The sequence below is a fragment of the Lucilia sericata genome, unplaced genomic scaffold (assembly GCF_015586225.1).
Source record: "Lucilia sericata isolate MDLA Ls3-8-SP2 unplaced genomic scaffold, ASM1558622v1 Contig000407F_arrow, whole genome shotgun sequence".
NCBI lineage: Eukaryota > Metazoa > Arthropoda > Insecta > Diptera > Calliphoridae > Lucilia > Lucilia sericata.
In genome coordinates, this window is record NW_023994425.1 from 132,721 (window position 1) to 154,770 (window position 22,050).

The window sequence follows — 22,050 nt, forward strand, 5'->3', positions numbered from 1 at the left end:
TGTTGTAATCCAGTTTTGTGGCTGCTGCTTTGGGGTTAGAGAAGAAAAGAAGAATCCAAATGCAGGCAAAAAAAAAATCTTTTTTTTATTAGAATCCAACGACACAATTTTCAATTCCTTTAAGGAATAGACACAATTTTTTGTTTCTTTTTTAAATTATTTGTTTTGCTTATGTGGCTATAGTTATTTTTATTATAGATTTTTATAAAGTTTAATTTATTTTTTTAAATTTCATATCTACTTAATATTTTTAATTAATTTTTAATACATATTTTTTTGTTTATGTACTTAATAATTACAATTATTTTTGTTGAAACTTCTTAAGGTAAAGATTTTTTAAATCCTTTGTTGTATTTTATTATTATTTCTCTACCATAAATTTTTTACTGGTTATTTTTTACTTTGTATTTCAATTCACACACTTTAACGACTTTAAGTCGTTCCTTAAAGTGGTCGTCAACCACATAGCTTTAGTTTTCTTTTTTATGTTCACTTTAATTTTCAATATTTTTTTCTTTATTCAACAATATTCTCACACTTTTATTCACCAACAAGACAGACAGACAAAACACCACAAGAGGAGTTAAAGAATCTTCAATACAAACCACTTTTTTTCTTCCACTACTTCTTTCAACACAATAAAAAAATATGGTCAATTCGTCAGGTTTGTAGGTTTCTCTTTTTTATCGTTGCTCTCCTTTTTTACGAATTCCTTTTTGTTACACATACAGTGAATTTTCAAATTTGTTTATTTAATTAATCTTTTTAATTTTGAATTTATAAAATCAGCTTATAGGTACAATAATAACAATATATCTATCACTCAATTATTCTTTTTTCTTCAATTACACACATTGACAATTAAGAAAAACCACCTTCTTCTCAATTTGGTTTTTTCTTAATTTTTTTTGCTTTTAATTTTAACCGTAACAACAACGCATGCGTATATCTCCTCCTCACACGTCCATACCAAACAACTGACAAAAGTAAACTATGAAACGCGCTCGATTCAAATCTAAGCCGAAGATCGGTTTGTTATGGGTGCGAAAGAGATGTATATAGTGGTTGTTTCCTTTCTATGCTCACAAAGCAAAAACAATTTTATGTTTTGTTATCATATACGAAAGCTGAATGCTGTGTAATGTTTTGTTTACCTTTGTTTGTTTTGTTTATATATAAAAGTTTATTGTTTTGTAATTGTTTGTCCTAAAAAGTGTTGCCGTATTAATGAATGAGAGAAAAATCGCTGTAATATTAAAAAAAAATGTAGAAATATACCTCTATGATGAAAACAAACATTTTAACAAACTTTTTTCAACTATAGTAAACATTTTTATTGCTGAGGCCCAGCAAAACTGTTTTTATACCCTTCACCTTCGTTTGAAGGTTCTTATAGATAGCTGAGTCGATTAAGCTATGTCTGTCTATTGAAATAACTAAACAATTTGTTTGAAGAGTATATAAGATTCGGCACAGCCGAATGTAGCACTCTTCTTTTTTTTTATAAGAACTAATCAGCCATGGTATACTTGACAAGGTACCAGCAGTCTATGTATAAAAAATTGTAAACAATGATCAGCTGGGCTAGTGATGTCACCTTGTATTCAGTACACCCTGTAATGGGCCCTTCAGACGATCACACTTTACGTACGACAAGTCTAATGAAAAAGTAAAATGGAATTCCATCGGTATGACAAAAAAGAGAATAAAAGTCGTATGATTTATATTTTTTGTGTTTACACGATTGGTATAAAACAATAACAAAGTAAGATGGAAACAGCAGTTTCACTTCTTTTGTATGTGTTTACATAGAAATACATCCCTGATCTAATGCGACTTGCTTGTTTTTTGAATCATTTCAAAAAACAAAGAGAGCCATACGACTGTCAAATTTTCCATCCGACGATCCCGGCCGTTCTCTTCTACACAAAATTTTGACAGATAATATTACTTGTGTGCTCGTGTGAAGGGGGCTTAAGCAGCGAACTTAAGGACGGGGTATCTGAGCAAAATCTTTCCCTTAAGGAATATAAGTGTTTGTGCCGGTTCATACAGAGATAAAGAAATATCAATCATCTCTCACGCGGTACGGAGTTTCTTGTATTCGGAAACTTTTTTGTTTCGTTATGTTTTTTTTTTTTTTTTTTATTCGTACAAAAACAAATCAATGCAATCAAAACAAAAGAGAAACAATAGTTTCCCGGTGTAAACCATCGACACTTTGTGTATCGTACTCAGCAAAAATTGCTAACCAAATTTCTCTATGTGTAGATGTGATTATTTATACCTAGAGGGTCAGTGCACCATTTTGAATTTTAAACTAAACTATATCGAGAAACCTAATTTTTTAAATAAACGACATTTTGAAAAATATTTTGTTGTTTTATTATACGTGTTAGTAACGCAGTGGTCGGTAAAGCAGTTTACTAATAGTTATACCCTGCACCACTTATAGTGGAGAGGATATTATGCATCTGTGCCGATGGTTGTAATACCCAAAAATATTGGTTCAATACCTTAAACGGCTTAGAATCACTTTCTGAGTCGACTTGAGCTCATAATTATGATAAATATTCTCTATAAAAATCGACACTACTTAGTTTTATATAAATAAGTCTAAAAAAGACTGCCGATTTTCACAGAAAGTCCCCCTGTCCACATGCTGGGCATATATTGGGGACGACACGGTCTATGCGGGACCAGTAGGCGTTGAGCCTGTTGCTCGGTCTCGATCTCAGTTGTGCCAGAGCAACTCTTGTTTTCCGCGGCAGGTTCTTCTCCATTCCTGCTAGAGGCGGTGTACGACCTCCAAGATCGACATTCATGCGGTAACCTGAATCCGCGATATTGATGGCATCTCTAAAATATCATTCAAAGCTGCTTCATACCTCGGGGGAGCATCCAACAGTGTAATGTTAAAGTTGAGGTTATTTACATGTATCCTCCTACAGTCAGTAGGGCAGCACACTGGGCATCACTCAGCGAAGGAGACCACACTATAGCAACATAATTGAAGCGGCTAGCGCTTTGATGACCTTGTTTTTACTTCGCAATCTGTGCGTAATTGCAGCGACATGAGCTGAGCAGGTAAACAGTCTGCCAAATATAACCCCCAAAATCTTTGGATGGTTCAAAGTCGCTAATTGGGTTCCAGCGACTATGATGGCTAAATTTATGTTTACCTCCTTCGTCTCGGTAGTGAAAATACGTAGTGTGATAATACAGTATTTTGGTAAAACAGTGTTAAATATTACATTTTTCAAAATTTAAATTTTGTTATTACACCCCATCCCATCATATATAAAAATAAAACTCCACAAAAAATATATGTATAAATTGTATTAATTATTAATTTAATTTTTATTTTATTAAATATAATTGCTGTTGTTGTATATGTATAAATAATATATAAATTGTATTGTAAATATAAATGTTATCGTTATTATTATTATTATAATATTATTAAATATCATACTTATTTGCAATACTTTTTTTTTTAATAATAATCATAAAAAAATTGTTGTCGAAATGCTGGTGTTATCAGATATTTGTTTTTTTTTGCAGTTTAAATAATAATATCAAAATAAAAATGAAAAAAAAAAATCATAATAATATAGAAATATATGAAAAATAATTATAGAAAATATTTTAAATTAAACAAAATCTTTAGTATAAATACAAAAAATTGTTAAAAATTAATTGTAAAAATAATAAAGAATTTGTGTTTTAAAAATTAAAGATAACAAATTGAGCCCAATTAGGGAAATATTTAAAATAAAGTCTGCATTGATTTATACAAATACTGACATGAAAATGTTTCACAAAAAAAATATCAATAAAATATATTAAATATATTATTAAATAAATATTGTTGTTGTTATTGATGTAATTTGCAGTTTGCTTTTATAAATTGTTGATAAAATACCTTAAGTATTTTTATTGTTTTTTTTTTTCTCTTACTCTTGAGTATAAATTGTATAAAAATGTTTTTTTCTTATTTTTTTAATATTTTCGTTACTATTTTTTTTGTTGTTGTTTTTTTTCATTAAAGTGTATTAATTATTGTATTGTGTGTGGTAAATTTTTTGCTTTTTTTGTTTTTATTTTGTAGTAAAATGTGTAAGTGTTATTAATTTTATTGTTATGCATTTTATATAAAAAAAATTTGAAATTTTGTTGATTTTGTTTTTGTTTTAATTTTAAATTTCTTCTAATATGGCAATTAGTTGTTGTTTCATTAAGTCTTTTGGTTTGTTGTTTTATAATTATGATCTTTATATTATTACCAAATGGGAAGTAGAAAGAGTTTTAGGAGTTTTGTTTAAAATAAAATTGTTTCAATTTTGTTTAGTTTAAAAACTTGTTGGTCGTTTTTTTTTTTTTTTAATTTTAGATTGTATTGGCATTATTTAGGGAAATCAGTCTATTTGTAAATAATCACTCGTGGTAGATCATTTTATATATTTTGGAATAACCAATTTGCTTGAGGAATGAGTTGTTGTTTGTTTGTTTTGTTTTGAATGTCTTTTTTAAAAACTACTTTATATAGAGAGTCACATATAGAAGGACTACAAAGGGAGGTTTATAGATAGAAAAGATTTTACAAAAAAAATGTATATAAAAAGTTTATAACAAAAGCGAAACGAAAAAAAAATTTAACATAAAATACTATAGACTAGACAAAGATTTGGGGGTTTTTTATTTTGTAGTAATAAATTCTTTTAAGAAAATTTTGTTTTAACCTAATTAAAAAAAGTATATATATATAATTATGTATAAATATATAGTTTATATAATAAATTGGTGTATTAAACATGTTTTACGACAACAAAATGTAGTGTAAAATAATGGTGTTTGCTTTCTTTTCTTTCATTCTTTTAAACTAAAATATCATGTCATGTTATAGAACAAATCTCAAAAACTACTAGACAAATAAAAACAAATTTCGCACACTTATTACAACATTTGCTAAATGTTTAAGCCATTAAGGGAGGGGGGATGGTAATAGGTGGGGGGCAGGTGTTTTTTGGATGTGGTCTAAAGGTTCAAAGGGGGGTTTGGTTGTTTGAGAAAAAGGAGATCATACATTTTTTAAAAAATCTTATTCTAATTACTAAAGACTTTTTTCTTTCTTTTCGTTTTGGGGTGTTTCTTTTTGCATTAAGACTTTTTTGGGAGTCTCGTGTCTTAAACTTAATCTTGCCATTCGTTTTCGTCAACACCCTCCATATCGTCTTGTTCTAATTTGGTGTTGTATTCCATGCGGGCACTAACTGATTTTTGAATCTGTAAGGAAATTATAAAAAATTTTGATTTGTTATACAAATAAGAATAAAAACACTTTAAAAATAATAAGAAAAATTTACAGTTCTAGAAAAAATCGAATTGAATCCTTCAGAATCAACTTGAAAACTGAAAATTTTTGAGTTGAATCTCAAATCTCTAAAACCTCGAATTTCCTTTAAGTTAAGACGCATTAACAATTCAGAAATTCATCTCAAATTTTATAAAATTCTTCATTTCACTAAAAATTCAAAATTTTCACTAAAAAATCGTTATTTCACTCAAAAGTCGCAATTTCACTAAAATTTTAAACTCGAAATTTCACTTTTCATTAAAAATTTTTGATTCCATTTTTAATTCACTAAAAATTCGATATATATACATCTAATTTCATTACAAACTCAAAAATTCAAAATTCCACCAAAAATTGTATCTTTCCACATAAAATTCGATTTTCACTAAAAATTTAAAATTTCACAAACAATTTTATATTTCATATTCCATATATACAATCTCGAAAATTCACTACAAATTCAAATATCACTAAAAATTCGATATTTCACTAAAAACTCAAAATTTCACCAAATATTCGAATTTTCACCATTTTTAAATCCATTACAAATCACCACATTCAATTTAACAATTCACAATTTGAAATTTCACTAAAATTCGAGATTTCACTAAAATTCGAAATTTCACTAAAATTCGAAATTTCACTAAAATTCGAAATTTCACTAAAATTCGAAATTTCACTAAAATTCGAAATTTCACTAAAATTCGAAATTTCACTAAAATTCGAGATTTCACTAAAATTCAAAATTTCACCTAAATTTCGACAAAATTTCATTTCAAATCTGAATTACAAATTTTCATTATTTCACAAGAAATACTCTACAAATTCGTTATTCTACTAAAAATTTCCTGAAAATCTTAGTTTTCGAAGAACAATTTTTTAATCTTTATCTATTGTTGTTGCCGAAGTTGACGTCAGACGATGGAATATGCCACATCTGACAGCCTATTTACATCCTAAGTTCATGCCACTTTCACTAAAATTAGAAATTTCACTAAAATTCGAGATTTCACTAAAATTCGAAATTTCACTAAAATTCAAAATTTCACTAAAATTCGAAATTTCACTAAAATTCGAAATTTCACTAAAATTTGAAATTTCACTAAAATTCGAAATTTCACTAAAATTCGAGATTTCACTAAAATTCAAAATTTCACCTAAATTTCGACAAAATTTAATTTCAAATCTGAATTACAAATTTTCATTATTTCACAAGAAATACTCTATAAAGTCGTTATTCTACTAAAAATTTCCTGAAAATTTTAGTTTTCGAAGAACAATTTTTTAATCTTTAACTATTGTTGTTGCTGGAGTTGACAGCTGACGAGGGAATATGCCACATTTGACAGCCTATTTACATCCTAAGCTCATGCCACTGCAATCACGCAAAAGTTGCGAAGTAGAGAATAGGTCCTCAAAGCGCTAGCCGATAGGACTTGGGGTATGGATAAAGAAACCTTGTTAGCTACATATAAAACGATTGGGCGATCAGTGTTTAAGTGATACCCAGTGCAGAAACATTCAAAGCTGGCAAAAATGCTGCCCTAAGGACTGTAACGGACTGTCTACAATTACCTCGGAACATCATCTACACGAGGTTTTCCCAGCCAAGGAATAGTTCCTTCTGGGATGACATCGGACTTCAACATCACACAGTTGGATGCTCCCCCGAGGCATGTCAGGATCTTTAAATATACGAGGAGAACATACGTAGTTATGAGTAGGATCCAACAGATCAGTCCTCTTATACAGCAGCTTTGGTCGCCCATAGTAGACACAGAAGAGTAGTACTGGCACAACTAAGATCGGGATGGAGCAACATGTTTAATGCTGGGCACGAATAGACCGTGTATGTCTAGCATGAGGTCAAGGACCTTTTCAATGAATTTAAGGATATATCCAGTTGAAGTAGCACAATTTTTAGGCATAGACATTGTGTAGAACCGTCCAACTAGATTATTGTAAATTTTTTAGCTGTTACAACAACAACACCAGTCTTAATCTCTAACATTCTTTTTTAAACCGGATATTGTTCTAAACTTCTTTTCTAATTGAACTTTTTGACCCATTTCTGATAATAAAATAATATTTTAAGAAAATAAACTTCCAAGCTCCTCTCTTCTGAGAGCTTTCGGGTCAATTATCTTAGCATGTAACAAAAACAATGATCTTTAAGCAATACTTACTTCTTTCTGTTTGTTCTTATCAATATCAAATTTATTTAAATGTTCCCCAGCCGCTGAAGCCGCCGATTGAGAAGCAACCGTAGGTTTTGTTTGACTAACCACGGGTTGGATAGAGGATACTAAAAAATACAGGAAAACATAAGTAAATCGATACAATTACAACTAAACAAAAAATAATAACAAAAAAACGTACATGTATCCATGCCTTCAGGTTGTAAACTAATTTTCTTGGCTTTTTTATCATTCGATAAGAACCATTCTTCGGCCGACATGGTAGGCAGCCAAGTAACACGTGTGGGGGGGAATAAATCGTCTTGGAAAAGTTCACTCTAAAGAAATTAAACATAAATAATAACAAACTTCTTAATTATCATAAAAGTTCTCATAATTTACCTTAATACGTGGCACCGTAAAACTTAAAGGTTCTATGGTGGTGTTGGTCAAGCGATAGGCCTTACAAAACTCAACACTTGCCACATCACAATGATTTTTGGTAAGAAAACTTAAACCCTGATGCAGCGAAGTACAGCGATGATGTGATAAGGGACAAATAAAAGGTTCCTCATCAGTGATTTCATAGCAATAGATGGTGGAGTCTCCTTTGCCGGTAACAAACAAGGTGGAACTGTCTTCATCGTAGAAAGGTATTAAAATGGAAGGGGAAACATCTAAACTGGCGGTGTTTAAGGGAGCATTTAAATGATCCGCTTTATAAACACTGATTTGACGTTCCGAGACTCTTTAGGAAAGGAATAGACAATGGAAATGTTAACAACTTGTAGCTAAGAAATAGTTGCTTATGAACTTACTTATCAAAACCGGTGCATACTATGTACTGACCATCTAAAGCCCAAACAATACGAGCACCACGAGTACCCACCGGTCCATTGCCTTCACGTATGGGTGTCTCCGATTTACGTGGATTGTAAATACGTATTTTACCATCCTTACTAACGGTAGCACCATATTTACCACAAGGACTCCAAGCAAAATCGAATATTTGATCCGAATGACCAGTTAAAACACATTTCTCCTCCATGGTTTGTAAATTCCATAATTTTATAGACATATCATAACTGGCCGTTAGTAAAATATCTTGGGCCAAGGGATGAAAACGTATAAAGTAAATTTTATCTGAATGAGCAGTTAATTCCTGTTCGGGAGCATTGGTAGGTTCCAAAAGACCCCCTTCAGGAATACGCCATAACTTGACCATGCCATCATCACAGGCAACAGCCAAACGTTTGGCATCGTATGGGTCCCATTGGAAATCCATAATATTACTACCATTCACCAAAGAGGGTATGACACCATCTGGCAAACGTCCTGGTTTTGTTAATTCAAATATGGCTATTTTGCCCCCCGGACCAGATAATGGCACAGCAACACGTTCATGATTGGCGGTGAAACCATTACATTCACCCGGTATTTGTCTACTTAAATTGCGTAGATTTTCAATGTGTGTAGACTTGTGCCCGGGAGTGCCCTTTAAATGGCGGAATTTTGATACCTTACCAAAGACAGTCGAAGTACGTTTGTGTGAGGTGGTGATAGCAGTTTCTGTGGCCGATTTCTTAATACCAGCCGCACTGTCTGCTACCTCTTTAGTGGGTAAATTACGACGTCTTTCATCCAACATTTTGCCCTCGGGCACAGAAGTTCTCTTCATATCAATGGCATTTGTTTTAGTAGTAGACTCAACTTTAGATAATTCACGGCGTCTAAGATATAATGGAAATATATTTAAATATATTTTTAGAGCAAAAGATTTTCCTTTTTACAACTTACAATGGCACTGGAGATTGAGATCTTTCTTCGGTAGTACTTTTTGAGTGCAATTCATATAGACGTCTTCGTTCTGCAATGCTACTACGTGCTGGTGAAAATCTACGCAATTCCGAGTCGGGTTTATCATCACCCTCTGTCGAATTCTCCGAAGATTCTGAATGATTTTGTTCGAATATCTGTTCAAAGAGTTTAATTTAAAAATATTAGTATTTGTTTTTAAGTTTTGAAATAAGCAAAAATTGGTAATTTAATAACCTTGTCACTGGAATCTTCATCATCCAGAGAGGACTGAAGAAGTTGTATTTGTACGTTGTTAAATTTGTAGAGTAGAGGTTTTGGTTAGTGATTTTAAGAAAAAAAGTTTGTTATTTAGAGTGTTTGGTTTTTGGGGGGAGGAAGAGATTAATTTGTTAGAATAAATAGTTAGTTATGCGTTTAATTTAAATTTGTGCTTTATTTTTGAGAATGTAATTGAAAAGTACTTACTTTGCGTCTCTCAGATGTTGACAGAGACTTTTGTAAACCATTATTTTCACCATCAGAACCAGAAGATTGTTCTAAAAAAGAATTTACAGGAAATAATGTTAAAGTATTGTTATAATTTTTATTCAAATTGCTAGAAAACTTGATATAGGGAAAGAGCTTACTTTTTATTTCAATTTCCACTATTAAATCGGGTTTCGTGCTGTTAGAGGTTTCACTGTCATTTGCAGGAGGATTATTACAAGTTTGCGAAAGATTCTCTTGCGAGCCAGGAGCTACGGGAACAGCAAATACTTTATCGAAGGAAACATCTACTGAATTGCTGGAGAAAGGTTTAGGGCCCAAGCGAGGCTATAAAATTTTAACAGGGAAATGATGAAATTAAGTAGAAGAATATAAATGTAGAAGGAAATAAAAAAAAACAACAAAAAATTCTTCATCACATAACAACATAATAAAATCATAATAAAAAACCATTAAGTAAAACGTTTAAAACCAAAACTATTTTTGTAAAATATAAAAAAAAAATCATCATTATTCTTCTATCACACCTTATAGGCTCCTGCCGAGGTTCTAGGCCTTGGCTTAGGTATGACATTATTCGACTCTAAGGGTGACTGAGGTTGTTGGGCATCTGGTAGTGAATTATTACGTGATGTTCTTGGCATGGGTTTCGGTACCGAGGACGAGGAAGAATCTTCAGTATTTGGTGAATCTTCCGAGGGTGGTGTTATCTGTTGGGCACCACCATCTCCCTCATGGCTATCATCTGTCATTATCATTTCTTTTTCGGAATCTGTTTTATATTTTGTATCGAATTTTTTAAATATTGTAGAGAGCTCATCCTTTTGGAAATCCTCAACACCCTCAACTACTTCTTGTTTGGGTGATTTAAGAGATTTGGCTATAATTTGTTGGGGATTGTTATGACAACCATTTAAATGCTGTTTTTTATTCAATTTATCATCCATTAAAACAAGTTTTTTGTTTTCAATATTTTTAATATATTCTTTTAAATTTCCACGATGTATCTTTGGTGTTAGCAGCATGTATGATAAGAAATAATGTTTGTATTGAAGGAATTAAAGGGTTTTCTTTTACTTTTTACTACACAGCTTTAAGCTTTCTATACAATTCTAAAACAAAATATAAAAAACTAATAATTCTTAAAGAGATGTATACTTACAATAACGGGAGCATCTCCCAGTTCACGTTTGGCGGGATCCAAACTCATTTTTGGAACCGCCATATTAGTACCGCTCATCCAATCAGCGGCCGTCAAGTCAGTACGACAACTAGTCGTATCGGGATATAAATCACTATGAAAATCACGATAAGTCTGCACAGAAAACCCAAACAAATTAATAAAAGGAAACTTTCCCACTTTTAAACAATAACTCACCTTACGTGGCACCTGATACATAATGGGTATAACCATATTGGAGGTCAATTGCAGTACACGATTAACCTCACCCTCCATAACTTTAAGAGCTCTCTTTGGCACTAAACAAGCACCCTTAGTTTGTTCACCCGTATGTCGTAGACCCTCAATAAGGAAGGGATCTTTGTCGGTAACTTCTAAATAGTTGATAGTGGTATCACCTTTACCCGCCAAGAATAACATATTAGTATCGGGATCATATAAAGGCATTAAAATGCCAGTAGAACAATCCAATTCTAAGGTTTTTTCGGGAACTGATAAATTTCTAATATCACGTATAATCACTTGTCGTAGGCGAGCAGAATCGAAACCGGTGGTTAAAATACGTGATTGATTACCCAACCAAACGACACGTGAATCTTTAATGCTTTGATGCGATTCAGCAGACATTTGTATGGGAGAACCATTGACTCGAGGATCTAAAATGCGTAAATATTTATCTTTGCAGCTAGTGGCTAAAACGGTGCCATCCTGTTTCCAACTGGCAGATTGTATAACTTCGGGATGTTCATTATTGGCTAAAAGAATATACAACAATACATTTAAAACTATAGTTTTAAAAACATATTCTTTAACTTACAATATATCTCTTTTTGTTGTGTCAAATCGAATAGGCTTACACAACCCATAGAAGTGGAATGCAATAAACCATCAGCTGTAGGATGAAAACCCACCGTTTCTACTCGCCTCTGTTTGTGTGAAAATACACATTCGGGATCAGAGAGTGAAGTTTCCAAACCTTTTTCTGGTATATGCCATATTTTAACCATACAATCCTGCGATGCTGTTGCCAAAAGACCATCATGGAAAGGTGAAAAACTCATATCCGTAACAGTATCTGTATGAGCATGCAGTAAAGGCATAGTTTTGCTTTTACGACCACAATCATCTAATGCCAAGACCGCAACACTGGAACCCGTATGTTCCCAGTTGAAAGCCATAAAGGCAGCTGAGGCAGCAATATTATTGCCATAGGTTTGATAAGATCCCACACATATTTCACGTATGCAAGCCTCTGCCTTGGGTACAATTGGTGCTGCATTCTTATATTTGGATGCTTTGAATCGCCAGGCCATTGTCACCGTATGTTATGGTAGCTCTTAGTTGTAATCAATTAAACTGAGTTGTGTGTTTGTTATTGTAAAGACTATTTATGATAAAAGCTGTAAATATTAAGAATATTATAGACTTTAAAGGAAAGTTTTTCATCTTTTCTGTGGTTCTTTTATAGAAAAATATATATATTTTTTTATTATTAATATTGTATTAGTATCAGCAGTTTATTTTACTTAAATTAATTTTATTTATTTTTTTCTTTCTGTGGTATTTATTAATTTGCAAGAATTATTAATGCATACTTATTTTTTTTTATCACAATTAAAGTTCATTAGTCAATATTAATGTGAAAGAATATGTATTTTTATATTTATGTGTGTACATCTTAAAGTTTAAAAGTTGTTAAATATATGTATCAAATGCAGAAGATAAAAGTTTTTTATTTATTAAATTTATCCTTAAGGAAAGAGTTTTTAAGAAAAATAGAAAATCAAAAGCATTAAATATCGTTAGCAAATCTTCTTTAATTGCGATCTTAAGTTTCTTTTTAGGCTGCTTAAATTGTGCAGTGATATATTAGAGGAGAAAGGTCCAAATGGTCAATATCTGGCTTATTTTTAGACAATGTTATTCTAAAATAGAAGTTATGATTAAATACATGCACCTGTTCTCAGTTAATAAGGGTACAATAGCTGACAAGTTTTGTGACTTTTGACCTCCAATATATCGCTTAAGGTACGCGAGATTAATGGCGAATATTATTCCTTGTTTAAGGCCAATTAGAATAGTTGATATTTCAATATTTAATTAACTAGAAGAAATAATCTTAAAGAAAAAGTTGTTTAAAGTCGTTTTAATATGTGTAAAAGATTTCAAATCTAGTCTATTTTTTCGCTCTTCTTCCTCAAAGAATTCGTATGTTTTCGTCAAACTTTTTCAAAGATATAACATGATAACTCAAAAGAGATAAAATCCTGAATATCTCTCAGTATGGAAAACATAGAATGTTTTCTTAATTGGTATTCATACAAATTAACAAAGGATCAAAGAAAATATAGTTTAAGTAACTAATTTATGAAATAAGTTTATAAATTGTAGCTTCTGAAATGTTATTTCTAATTTAACAAAACTCTTTAAACAAAAAAGGGATTCTAAATCAGTATTTTTATAAAAATCATTGCAATAAATTTAAATATTTATCATAATGATTGTTATTATTGTGTTATCTATAGAATTACTAAAAATACCAGATTATCGGGTTAAGAAACTTGTCCATAATAAAAGAATATGACATTTAAAATCTACAGCTAAAGAAATATGCAGAAAACTAAATAAAGTTTTTAAAAAAGAGCATTTCTTTACGTACATATATTAAACAAGTAAGAAAGTATAGTCGGGCGTGGCCGACCATATGATACCCTACACCAGTTATGAATATTAAATGTGATTTATTTTTCATAATATCGCATTTATCTTCAATATTCCCTTGTTCCGATACATTTAAGCAATTTATGGATGAAAAACCAATTTTCTGAAAGAGGCTTTATATGGGGGCTAGGGGCAAATATGGACCAAGCCCGATAAAATTTTGTGAATATATTTATATTTACATAATATTTAATTGTGCTGAATTTCATCGCGATATTTGTGTTTATAAGTTAATTTGGGACATTCAAGTAATTTTCTGAAGGGGACTTTGTATGGGAGCTAGGGTCAAATGGGGCCCGATCTTTATGAAATTTGGCAGGGTTATCAAGACTTCTATAAAACTTAGTTGTGCCGTATTTTATCGATATATCTGTATATTTAACATAATTATGAGCTCAGAAGCCCTTTTCGGGGTGTTCTGTTCTATGGGGGCTAGGTGAAATAATGGACCGATTTTAACCATTTTCAATAGGCTTCGTCCTTAGGTCAAATAAAACGTGCGTGCCAAATTTCATCCAATTATCTCGAAAATTGCGACCTGTAGCTTGCGCACAAGGTTTACATGGACAGCCAGCCAGCCAGCCAGACGGACGGACGGACAGACGGACATAGCTTAATCGACTCAGAAAACGATTCTAAGCCGATTGGTATACTTTAAGGTGGGTCTAGGACGAATATTTTTATATGTTACAAACATCAGCACAAATCCAATATACCCTCCCCACTAAAGTGGTGTAGGGTATAAAAAACAATTTTTAGTTGAAACAAACTTTTTTTAACTTTCAATTCTTCTTTTTCCGCTATAAACATGAATGCAAATTATTGTTTCTGGCAAATAAATAAAAAAACAAATTTTATCATAAACTCCTGCTATCACGCATACAAACATTTCTTATAGCCAATTTTAAACTTTACATATACTAGAGAAACAACAAATTTCACTTTAACTATCTAATCTAATAAAATATGATGATAAATAATGAGGTAAAAAGACAAAAAACAAAACGAAAATTTCAATTAAATTTCTATGTGGTCATTTGACTATTTTTACATGTTTTTAATATTAATAACAATTAAGCATGAAATGTAACATTTGTTCAGTTTCTCCCCACCCAAAATATCTACTAGGTAGGTATGTACATTTGCATACAAACATACAAATAAATACATAAATGTATAAGTAAAAATTATAAGATTTTGCAAAATAGCACCCTTCTTTAATGTTTGTTGGTTGTTGTTGTTGTTGAATTTGTCTATTAAACCACCACTCAAATAGAATAGATTAAAAACAAAACGGAATAGAAGAATAATAGTAGCAGTAAAAACAACCTAAACATAACTAACCATCACCACACGCACATTATGATCAACCCTTAAAGTTGATCACCATTTGCACGTAGGCATCGGAACAAACACCGTATGACAATAACAAAAAAAAAACAACAGCAATTGTACAAACGTATGCACATACCATACAATATGGATATGGGAGTAAAGCTTAAGACAGGTTTCTTTTTTTCTTGCTTTTTGTAGTTGTTACAATCATTTTACAGTCGGTTATGTTAATATTTCGACAATTTATGGAATAGTAACTTGCTATTAGCAAGTCATAAATATGTATGTACTTTCTAAATAAATGCAAATATTAATTTTTAAAAAATTTATGATAGAAAAGAATTTCATAACGGTCCATTCTGGAACATGAAGTTATTTCATCTTAACCTATTACAACTATATTTTCCTAAAGTTAACAAATACTTGTTTCTACAGATATTATATGTAGATCCGCTAGAAATGGGTTTTCTTTCACCTTCTGTCGCTATTCCTTCATAGAGTAGGAGTAAAAAAGAATTCCGAGGCTGTGAGCAAACTAATTAGAACTTCGCTCGTGAACGACCCGATTCTCAAATTGTTTTAAGATCGCAACAGCAGCAGAAAAACTCTAACAAGAACTTAATGTCTATATTGGCACAAACATTTTATATTCGCGAGAGATTTTTGCCAGTAAAAAACTTGCAACAGTAGGGGAACTGTTACACCGGCTAAAGTCTAAAGTCATGTAGTTAAAGCTTGACACTAAAGCAACAAGATCACCAATAAGATTGGGTAGTAGTTTTAAAACCTTTGTAGGGTTAATTACCCATTAGTACTTGATAAAAGCTTTAACCACCAAATGGGACAACGAACACATGCGATATTTTTTTGCATATGCAAGGATGACGAAGAGTTAGAACACATCTCAAAGTCACAATCGCAGCTATTCTAATCTCTTTTAGACTATTTTTGGTCAGACGAACATTGTATTCCATATATCTTTCCTTATTAAAACTATTTGGTCCATTTTCAAATACCAAAATTTCTGATCAAGTAGAAAAGTTTAGCGGAAGTACTTTTTTTGTCGAAAAACTTTCCTCACCCACTGTAAATCATATACACAATAGAAAGTCTGTGCATTAACGTTTGTGTACAATAACAAAAACATAAAGTAGCGGCAGCAGAAGCAGCAATATGCAGTAGCAGCATTTAAAGCATACATACAAGGAATGAAGAAGAAAAAGTGTCCTCCTTATTTGGATAATAATACAAAAATACAAAAAAAAAGCACAACGAAAATAAAATGGTATGTATCTGTATGGTACCGATTACCACAGCAAGAAAAAAAACTAAATAACTCTCCGGCCATACATCTCTAGCCACATAGCGGCAACTAGAGAAAAATCCCCAGCAACTTAAAAAGGAAAGGAAATGACCAACCAATAAACACGAAACACAATAGAAAATTAGAAATATTTGCTAATGTTTCAGATTTCGTTTTACATTTTTAAAACTAATGCAATTAATTTAAAGAAATGTTTTTTATCATTTTGTTTTAACAAATTTTTAGTTTTTTTTTTGTGTAATAGATTTTATTGCTAAATATGTTGCTTTTTTCACCGAAAGGAAACACAAAATATTGAGACTCCTTTGGCGGAGTGATTGACTGTGACTGTTCTGTTGTAACACACCCTTTTTTCACATATAGCGACGACGACGCCGCAGACAAAGAACTTTGTTTTTTTTTTTTGCAAAATTTTCAAACTTCAATAGTTTATAATTTTATAAGTTCTATATAGTTTATTTTGAAAACACTTGCTTTAATTGTTATTTTCTTGTAGATTCTAATTAAATATAATTTATTTTCACCTTCGTGTGTGATTTATTTTCTTTTTAGTTTTTTTTCGTATCGATTTCTTTTTTCTTTAAGCCTACCACTGAACTTGAAATTAACACAACAACACAGACGATAAAACTAGCCGATTTACAGTGTTGGTAATTCAGCTAGTTTTGTATAATTTAAAGCGGGTTAAAAAGTCTCGCTAAATTTAGCAAGAGCTCTAGCGATTTTATATAGAGTTTTTATTGTTGACATAAGATAAACAAGATTTTTTAGTATATTTTTTATAAAATTATTAAAAATAAGTGACATACTAAAACATGAAGGTAGAGATTTTCATTAATTATGGATTTTTAAAAAACTGTTGTACATAATTAATGTTCATTTAAAATGGCGGTTATTGTTTAAAAAAGTAGGCATCACTATCTCAAAATATGCCGGTTAATGATGCCAGTAGAGAAAAAATATGAACAAACAAATACAAGCTACCAGACTGTTAAAATTATAACAGTGTTGGAAATCGTTTTAAAAAAATGTATGAAAACGGTTTATATTTTACTTTGACATGAATTAGAAGGAAACAACTATTCTATATTGTAGACTATAGACAATTGTGTATTCTATCCTTTAGACTATTCTGTTCTGTAGTCTAGACCATAGACTGTTCTGTATCATAGACTATACACTGTTCTGTAGTATAGACTGTTCTGTAGCCTAGACTGTAGTCTTGACTAGAGGTTATACCGATGTCTAGTCTGAAATCTGTATTATAGACGATTCTGTAGTCTAAACTATTCTTTAGTAGACTATTTTGTCGTTGAAATTTTCATCATCCCCTTTTAAAGAAATAAAACACATTATTTAGTATAGTTTTTTTTGTGTACATTCAATTAAATTTGTTATTTATTTTATTTTTTAATTCTTGTAGATTTTTGATCATCTATTATTTATTTATTTTTTCATATTTATTTATTAATTTGCTGAAATATTAGTAAATTTGTTCTAATATATCAATAATTTCTTATTACAGTAATATTACTATGTTAAATTGTATGTATGTTTGTATATTGTTTTTATTTTTTTTTTAATATTTAATAGTAGTAAATAATAATAAAAAAGTTATTAAACATAAATAAAATTTAGTATTTCAAAAAATATATATGTATATACTACTAAATACTTTAATTTGTTTATATATAATTAATAAGTTTTTGTTTTATTATGGAGTTCTTTTTTTCCAATTTGTTTTTATTTCAGAATAAGTATGTATATAAATATTGCAATTATAATAGTTTTGTTTAAAAATAAAAAAAATATAATTTTCAAAATCTACATACTAATATCAGTTACAAAATAAAACAAAACAAAATTGCACACAAAAATAAAACAAACAAAAATACACAACAGAAATGGAAAACAAATAAATATTAATAAAAATATTGTAAATTTTATTAAAAAAATGTAACTCATATACTCTAAATAAGCAGTTAGTTATGGAGTCAAAGTTTTAAAAAGTTATGGCCACTAAAATTAGCATAATTTGCCTATTTTTAACAGCTGCTTCTTTTTTAGAGTCTATAAGCTACAATTCTAACTTAAAGAAGCAGAATTTTGAATTGTTATGCATATGAAATGTTTGATTAATATTGTATTTCAAATTTTACATGATTGTTTGGTTTGGAAACAGTTTGTTTTAAATTTAAGTTTATATTTATAAAATTTATTTAGTTTAAATTTTTATTTTAATATTTTGAGTATAAAAATAAACATATTTGTTGTTGTTTTTTGAAAATATTACTTAAGATTTTTATAAAATAAATTAATTTAATAAATATATGTTTATAATGCAATGAAAGTATTTATATATTTATCTTAATAATGATTTTTTTTATTCTTTAGTTAAATAATTATAAAAAAACGTGCCGTTAAAAACGTAATTATTAAATAATAAAAAAAGAAACAATTTGAAAAATATAGAATATAAATTAAATGTTAAACTAAATTGCAATAGTTTTTAGTGATTGAAATAGTTTATGTGCAAAGACTTTAAAATATTTTTGTTAAAATAAAATTGAAAATGTTAATTATTAATACATATTAAAAAAAACTGGACTATAGACTATTCCATAGTATCGATTACAGTTCATTCTATAGTCTGTATTATACATCACATTTTAGTCTGTACTATAAAATTATCATTCTATAGTCTGGACTATAGATCATTTTAAAGACTTGATTTTAGATTATTCTATAGTATGAACTATAGATCATTTTATAGTCATTCTATAACCTGGATTATAGATTATTCTATTCTATAATATAGATCATTCTATAGTCTGGTATATAAATCAATCTATAATCAGCTCTATAGACCATCCTATAGTCTGGACTATAGACCAATCTGTTACCTTTAGTTGGGATAATAAATTACCCTATAGGCTGAAATATAGATCATTCTATAGGACTATACTATGTATTCTTTAAACGGAACTATTTTCTTTTGAAAAATTATTTTATAACTTTTGCAATACTTTCTTTATAAGACCATTAAACAAATAATAAAAATAAAAAATAAATTATATACTTAAGTAAGTATACATATATAATATTTTTATGTATTTACATCTAATAAAGACAGTCTTGATTCCATGTGTGTGTGTGTGTATGAGTGTTTTTTTTTTGTTTATGTGTATGATAAGGTAGGTGATTGAATGATTTATATAGATTGCTGAATAGATAATAGAAATGTTTGTTCTTCTATAGAAAATTACATGATTAATAGATATTTCTCAGGCAAATGTGTACGAAAATGACAAATGATTGTTGCTAAGATTGTTTCTATGTCTTTTTGTGGTTTGTTTTGGATGTGGATGATTTTAAATTAAAAAATACAACTAAAAACCACAAATGAACTTATTATTAAATTACTCTATATATGTAGTAGTTATTTTTATATATTTAAAAGCAACATTTGTACAATATTTTATTATTTTTTGTGTTGTTTTTTTTTGTTTTTGTTTTTTTTTTGTTGAGGAAAAGCGCTGTAAATAATAAAATTTTAAATATTGTTCAACCCTTTAGTAGAAAAATGTAGGGAATTAAAAATATTTAAATGTGATGTGAAAAGATTTGAAATTTGAAATAATTATGGCGAAAAGAATTGATACAAAGTTAGAGTTTTATAGAAATAATAGAAATGAATATATAATTAAATTATTGTAATATTTTACAATTTGAAATTCTTCAATGTAAAACTTCCATAGACCAGAGTAAAGACTGTTCTATAGTCTGGTCTTAAGACTGTTCTATAGTCTGGACTGGAAACTAATCTATAATCTAAATTATAGACTAAAAGATTTACTTTTTCTACAGTCTAAATTATAGTTTGTTCGATAGTCTGGATTATAGTTTGTTCGATAGTATAGATTATAAAATGTTCTTTATTCTGGACTGAAGATTATTCTATAATCCAGATTTTAGGATGTTCAGTAGTGCTATAGACAGTACTATAATCTAGACTATAGTTTGTTCTATAATCTAAACTGTTCTATATTATCATTGTCTAGACTATAAACTCTTCTATAGTCTAGACTATAAACTGTTCTATACTCTAGACTGTTTTATAGTCTAGACTGTAGACTATTCTATAGTCTAGACTGTAGGGTAAAGGCTGTTTTATAGTTTAGACTGTAGACTGTTCTATAGTCTAGACTAAATATAGATAGTCTGGATTATAGTTTGTACTATAGTATAGATTATAAAATGTTATATAGTCTGTACTGAAGATTGTTCTATAATGTAGATTATAGGATGTTCAGTAGTACTATAGACTATGCTATAATCCAGACTACAAATTGTTCTATAATCTAGACTGTTCTATAGTATCATGGTCTAGACTATAAACTCTTCCATAGTCTAGACTGTAGACTGTTCTATAGTCTAGACTGTATACTGTTTTATAATCAAGACAAAAGGCTGTTCTATAGTCTAGACTGTAGACTGTTCTATATATAGATAGTCTGGATTATAGTTTGTACTATAGTATAGATTATAAAATGCTATATAGTCTGGACTGAAGATTGTTCTATAATGTAGATTATAAGATGTTCAGTAGTACTATAGACTGTGCTATAATCCAGACTATATATAGTATCATCTATAGTATCATGGTCTAAACTATAAACTCTTCCATAGTCTAGACTGTAGACTGTTCTATAGTCTAGACTGTATACTGTTGTATAGTCCAGACTATAGACAGTTCTATTGTCTATAGTATAGACTGTTCTATAGTCTATAGTATAGACTGTTCTATAGTCTATAGTATAGACTGTTCTATAGTCTATAGTATAGACTGTTCTATAGTCTGTAGTTTAGACTGTTCTATAGTCTATAGTTTAGACTGTTCTATAGTCTATAGTTTAGACTGTTCTATAATCTAGACTATAGACAGTTCAATAGTCTAGAATATAGACAATTCTATAATCTAGACTATAGACAGTTCAATAGTCTAGAATATAGACAATTCTATAATCTAGACTATAGGCAGTTCTATAGTCTAGACTAAAGACTGTTCTATAAAATAGTCTATAGTCTAGACTGTTCTTTAGCCTCTTCTATAGTCTAGATTGTTCTGTTGTGTAGACTAAAGTCTTGAGCATAGAGAGTTTTATAGTCTAACATTTGCTGTATTATTCTCCTCCACCTTTCATAAAATCACCTTGTACTACCACCAAGCTATACCAAATCCACCTCATTTGTTAATCTCTAACTGTTCCCAATATTACTTAAAATGTTGCTTCATAACTTTACAATCTTTTAGCAGCAAAGTAGACATTTTTTTTTAAGAAAAAACAATTGCAAAAATCTCTTTGCAAAATTTTATTTGAAAAATACAAAATCTTTAGTATTTATACTAGTAAATTAATAAAAAGAATCTTTTTTTTTTAAATAATAAATTTCAAAACAAAAACAGTTTTGAAACAGTAAATTTATAAAAAAAAAAGTTATTTGTAAAATCTTATAATTAAATACAATAATTTACACTTATTTTTAAAAATTGTTCAATAAAAAAAATAAGAAATCAGTTTAAGACTTAGATTAAGGGGATTATTTAGACAATAAGCCCCCTGGAGTTTGAAAACAGTTATTGCTTTTTTTA

At 29.6% G+C, this 22,050-nt stretch overlaps 1 protein-coding gene across 4 annotated transcripts; it reads right to left on the reverse strand.

The window, feature by feature from the left end:
- Positions 1-4,351: 4,351 nt before the first annotated feature.
- LOC119604579 (coronin-7) lies at positions 4,352-17,058 on the reverse strand. Of its 4 annotated transcripts, XM_037957277.1 has the most exons (14): positions 16,922-17,058; positions 11,835-12,417; positions 11,216-11,772; positions 11,000-11,152; positions 10,365-10,844; positions 9,978-10,164; positions 9,817-9,887; positions 9,586-9,618; positions 9,331-9,506; positions 8,352-9,263; positions 7,936-8,281; positions 7,736-7,871; positions 7,543-7,661; positions 4,352-5,286 (listed from the first exon to the last, which is right to left on the reverse strand). In XM_037957277.1, exons 2-14 carry the CDS (start codon positions 12,328-12,330, stop codon positions 5,194-5,196), a joined length of 3,759 nt encoding a protein of 1,252 aa, XP_037813205.1. In that variant the 5' UTR covers positions 12,331-12,417; positions 16,922-17,058; the 3' UTR covers positions 4,352-5,193. The 4 variants fall into 4 exon arrangements, with proteins under 4 accessions (XP_037813205.1, XP_037813202.1, XP_037813203.1 ...); XM_037957274.1 differs by lacking the exon at positions 10,365-10,844; XM_037957275.1 differs by lacking the exons at positions 10,365-10,844; positions 16,922-17,058 and adding an exon at positions 16,744-16,764.
- Between the last annotated feature and the right edge of the window lie 4,992 nt (positions 17,059-22,050).

Bases quoted from the DNA above. Each gene is read 5' to 3' on its own strand.
- LOC119604579 (XM_037957277.1), bottom strand. From the start codon at position 12,330: ATGGCCTGGCGATTCAAAGCATCCAAATATAAGAATGCAGCACCAATT. The intron at 10,845-10,999 runs GTAAGTATACAT...CTAACACCAAAG, and splicing joins TGGGAGATGCTCCCGTTATT to ATACATCGTGGAAATTTAAA. The intron at 8,282-8,351 runs GTAAGTTCATAA...CCTTTCCTAAAG, and splicing joins GTATGCACCGGTTTTGATAA to AGTCTCGGAACGTCAAATCA.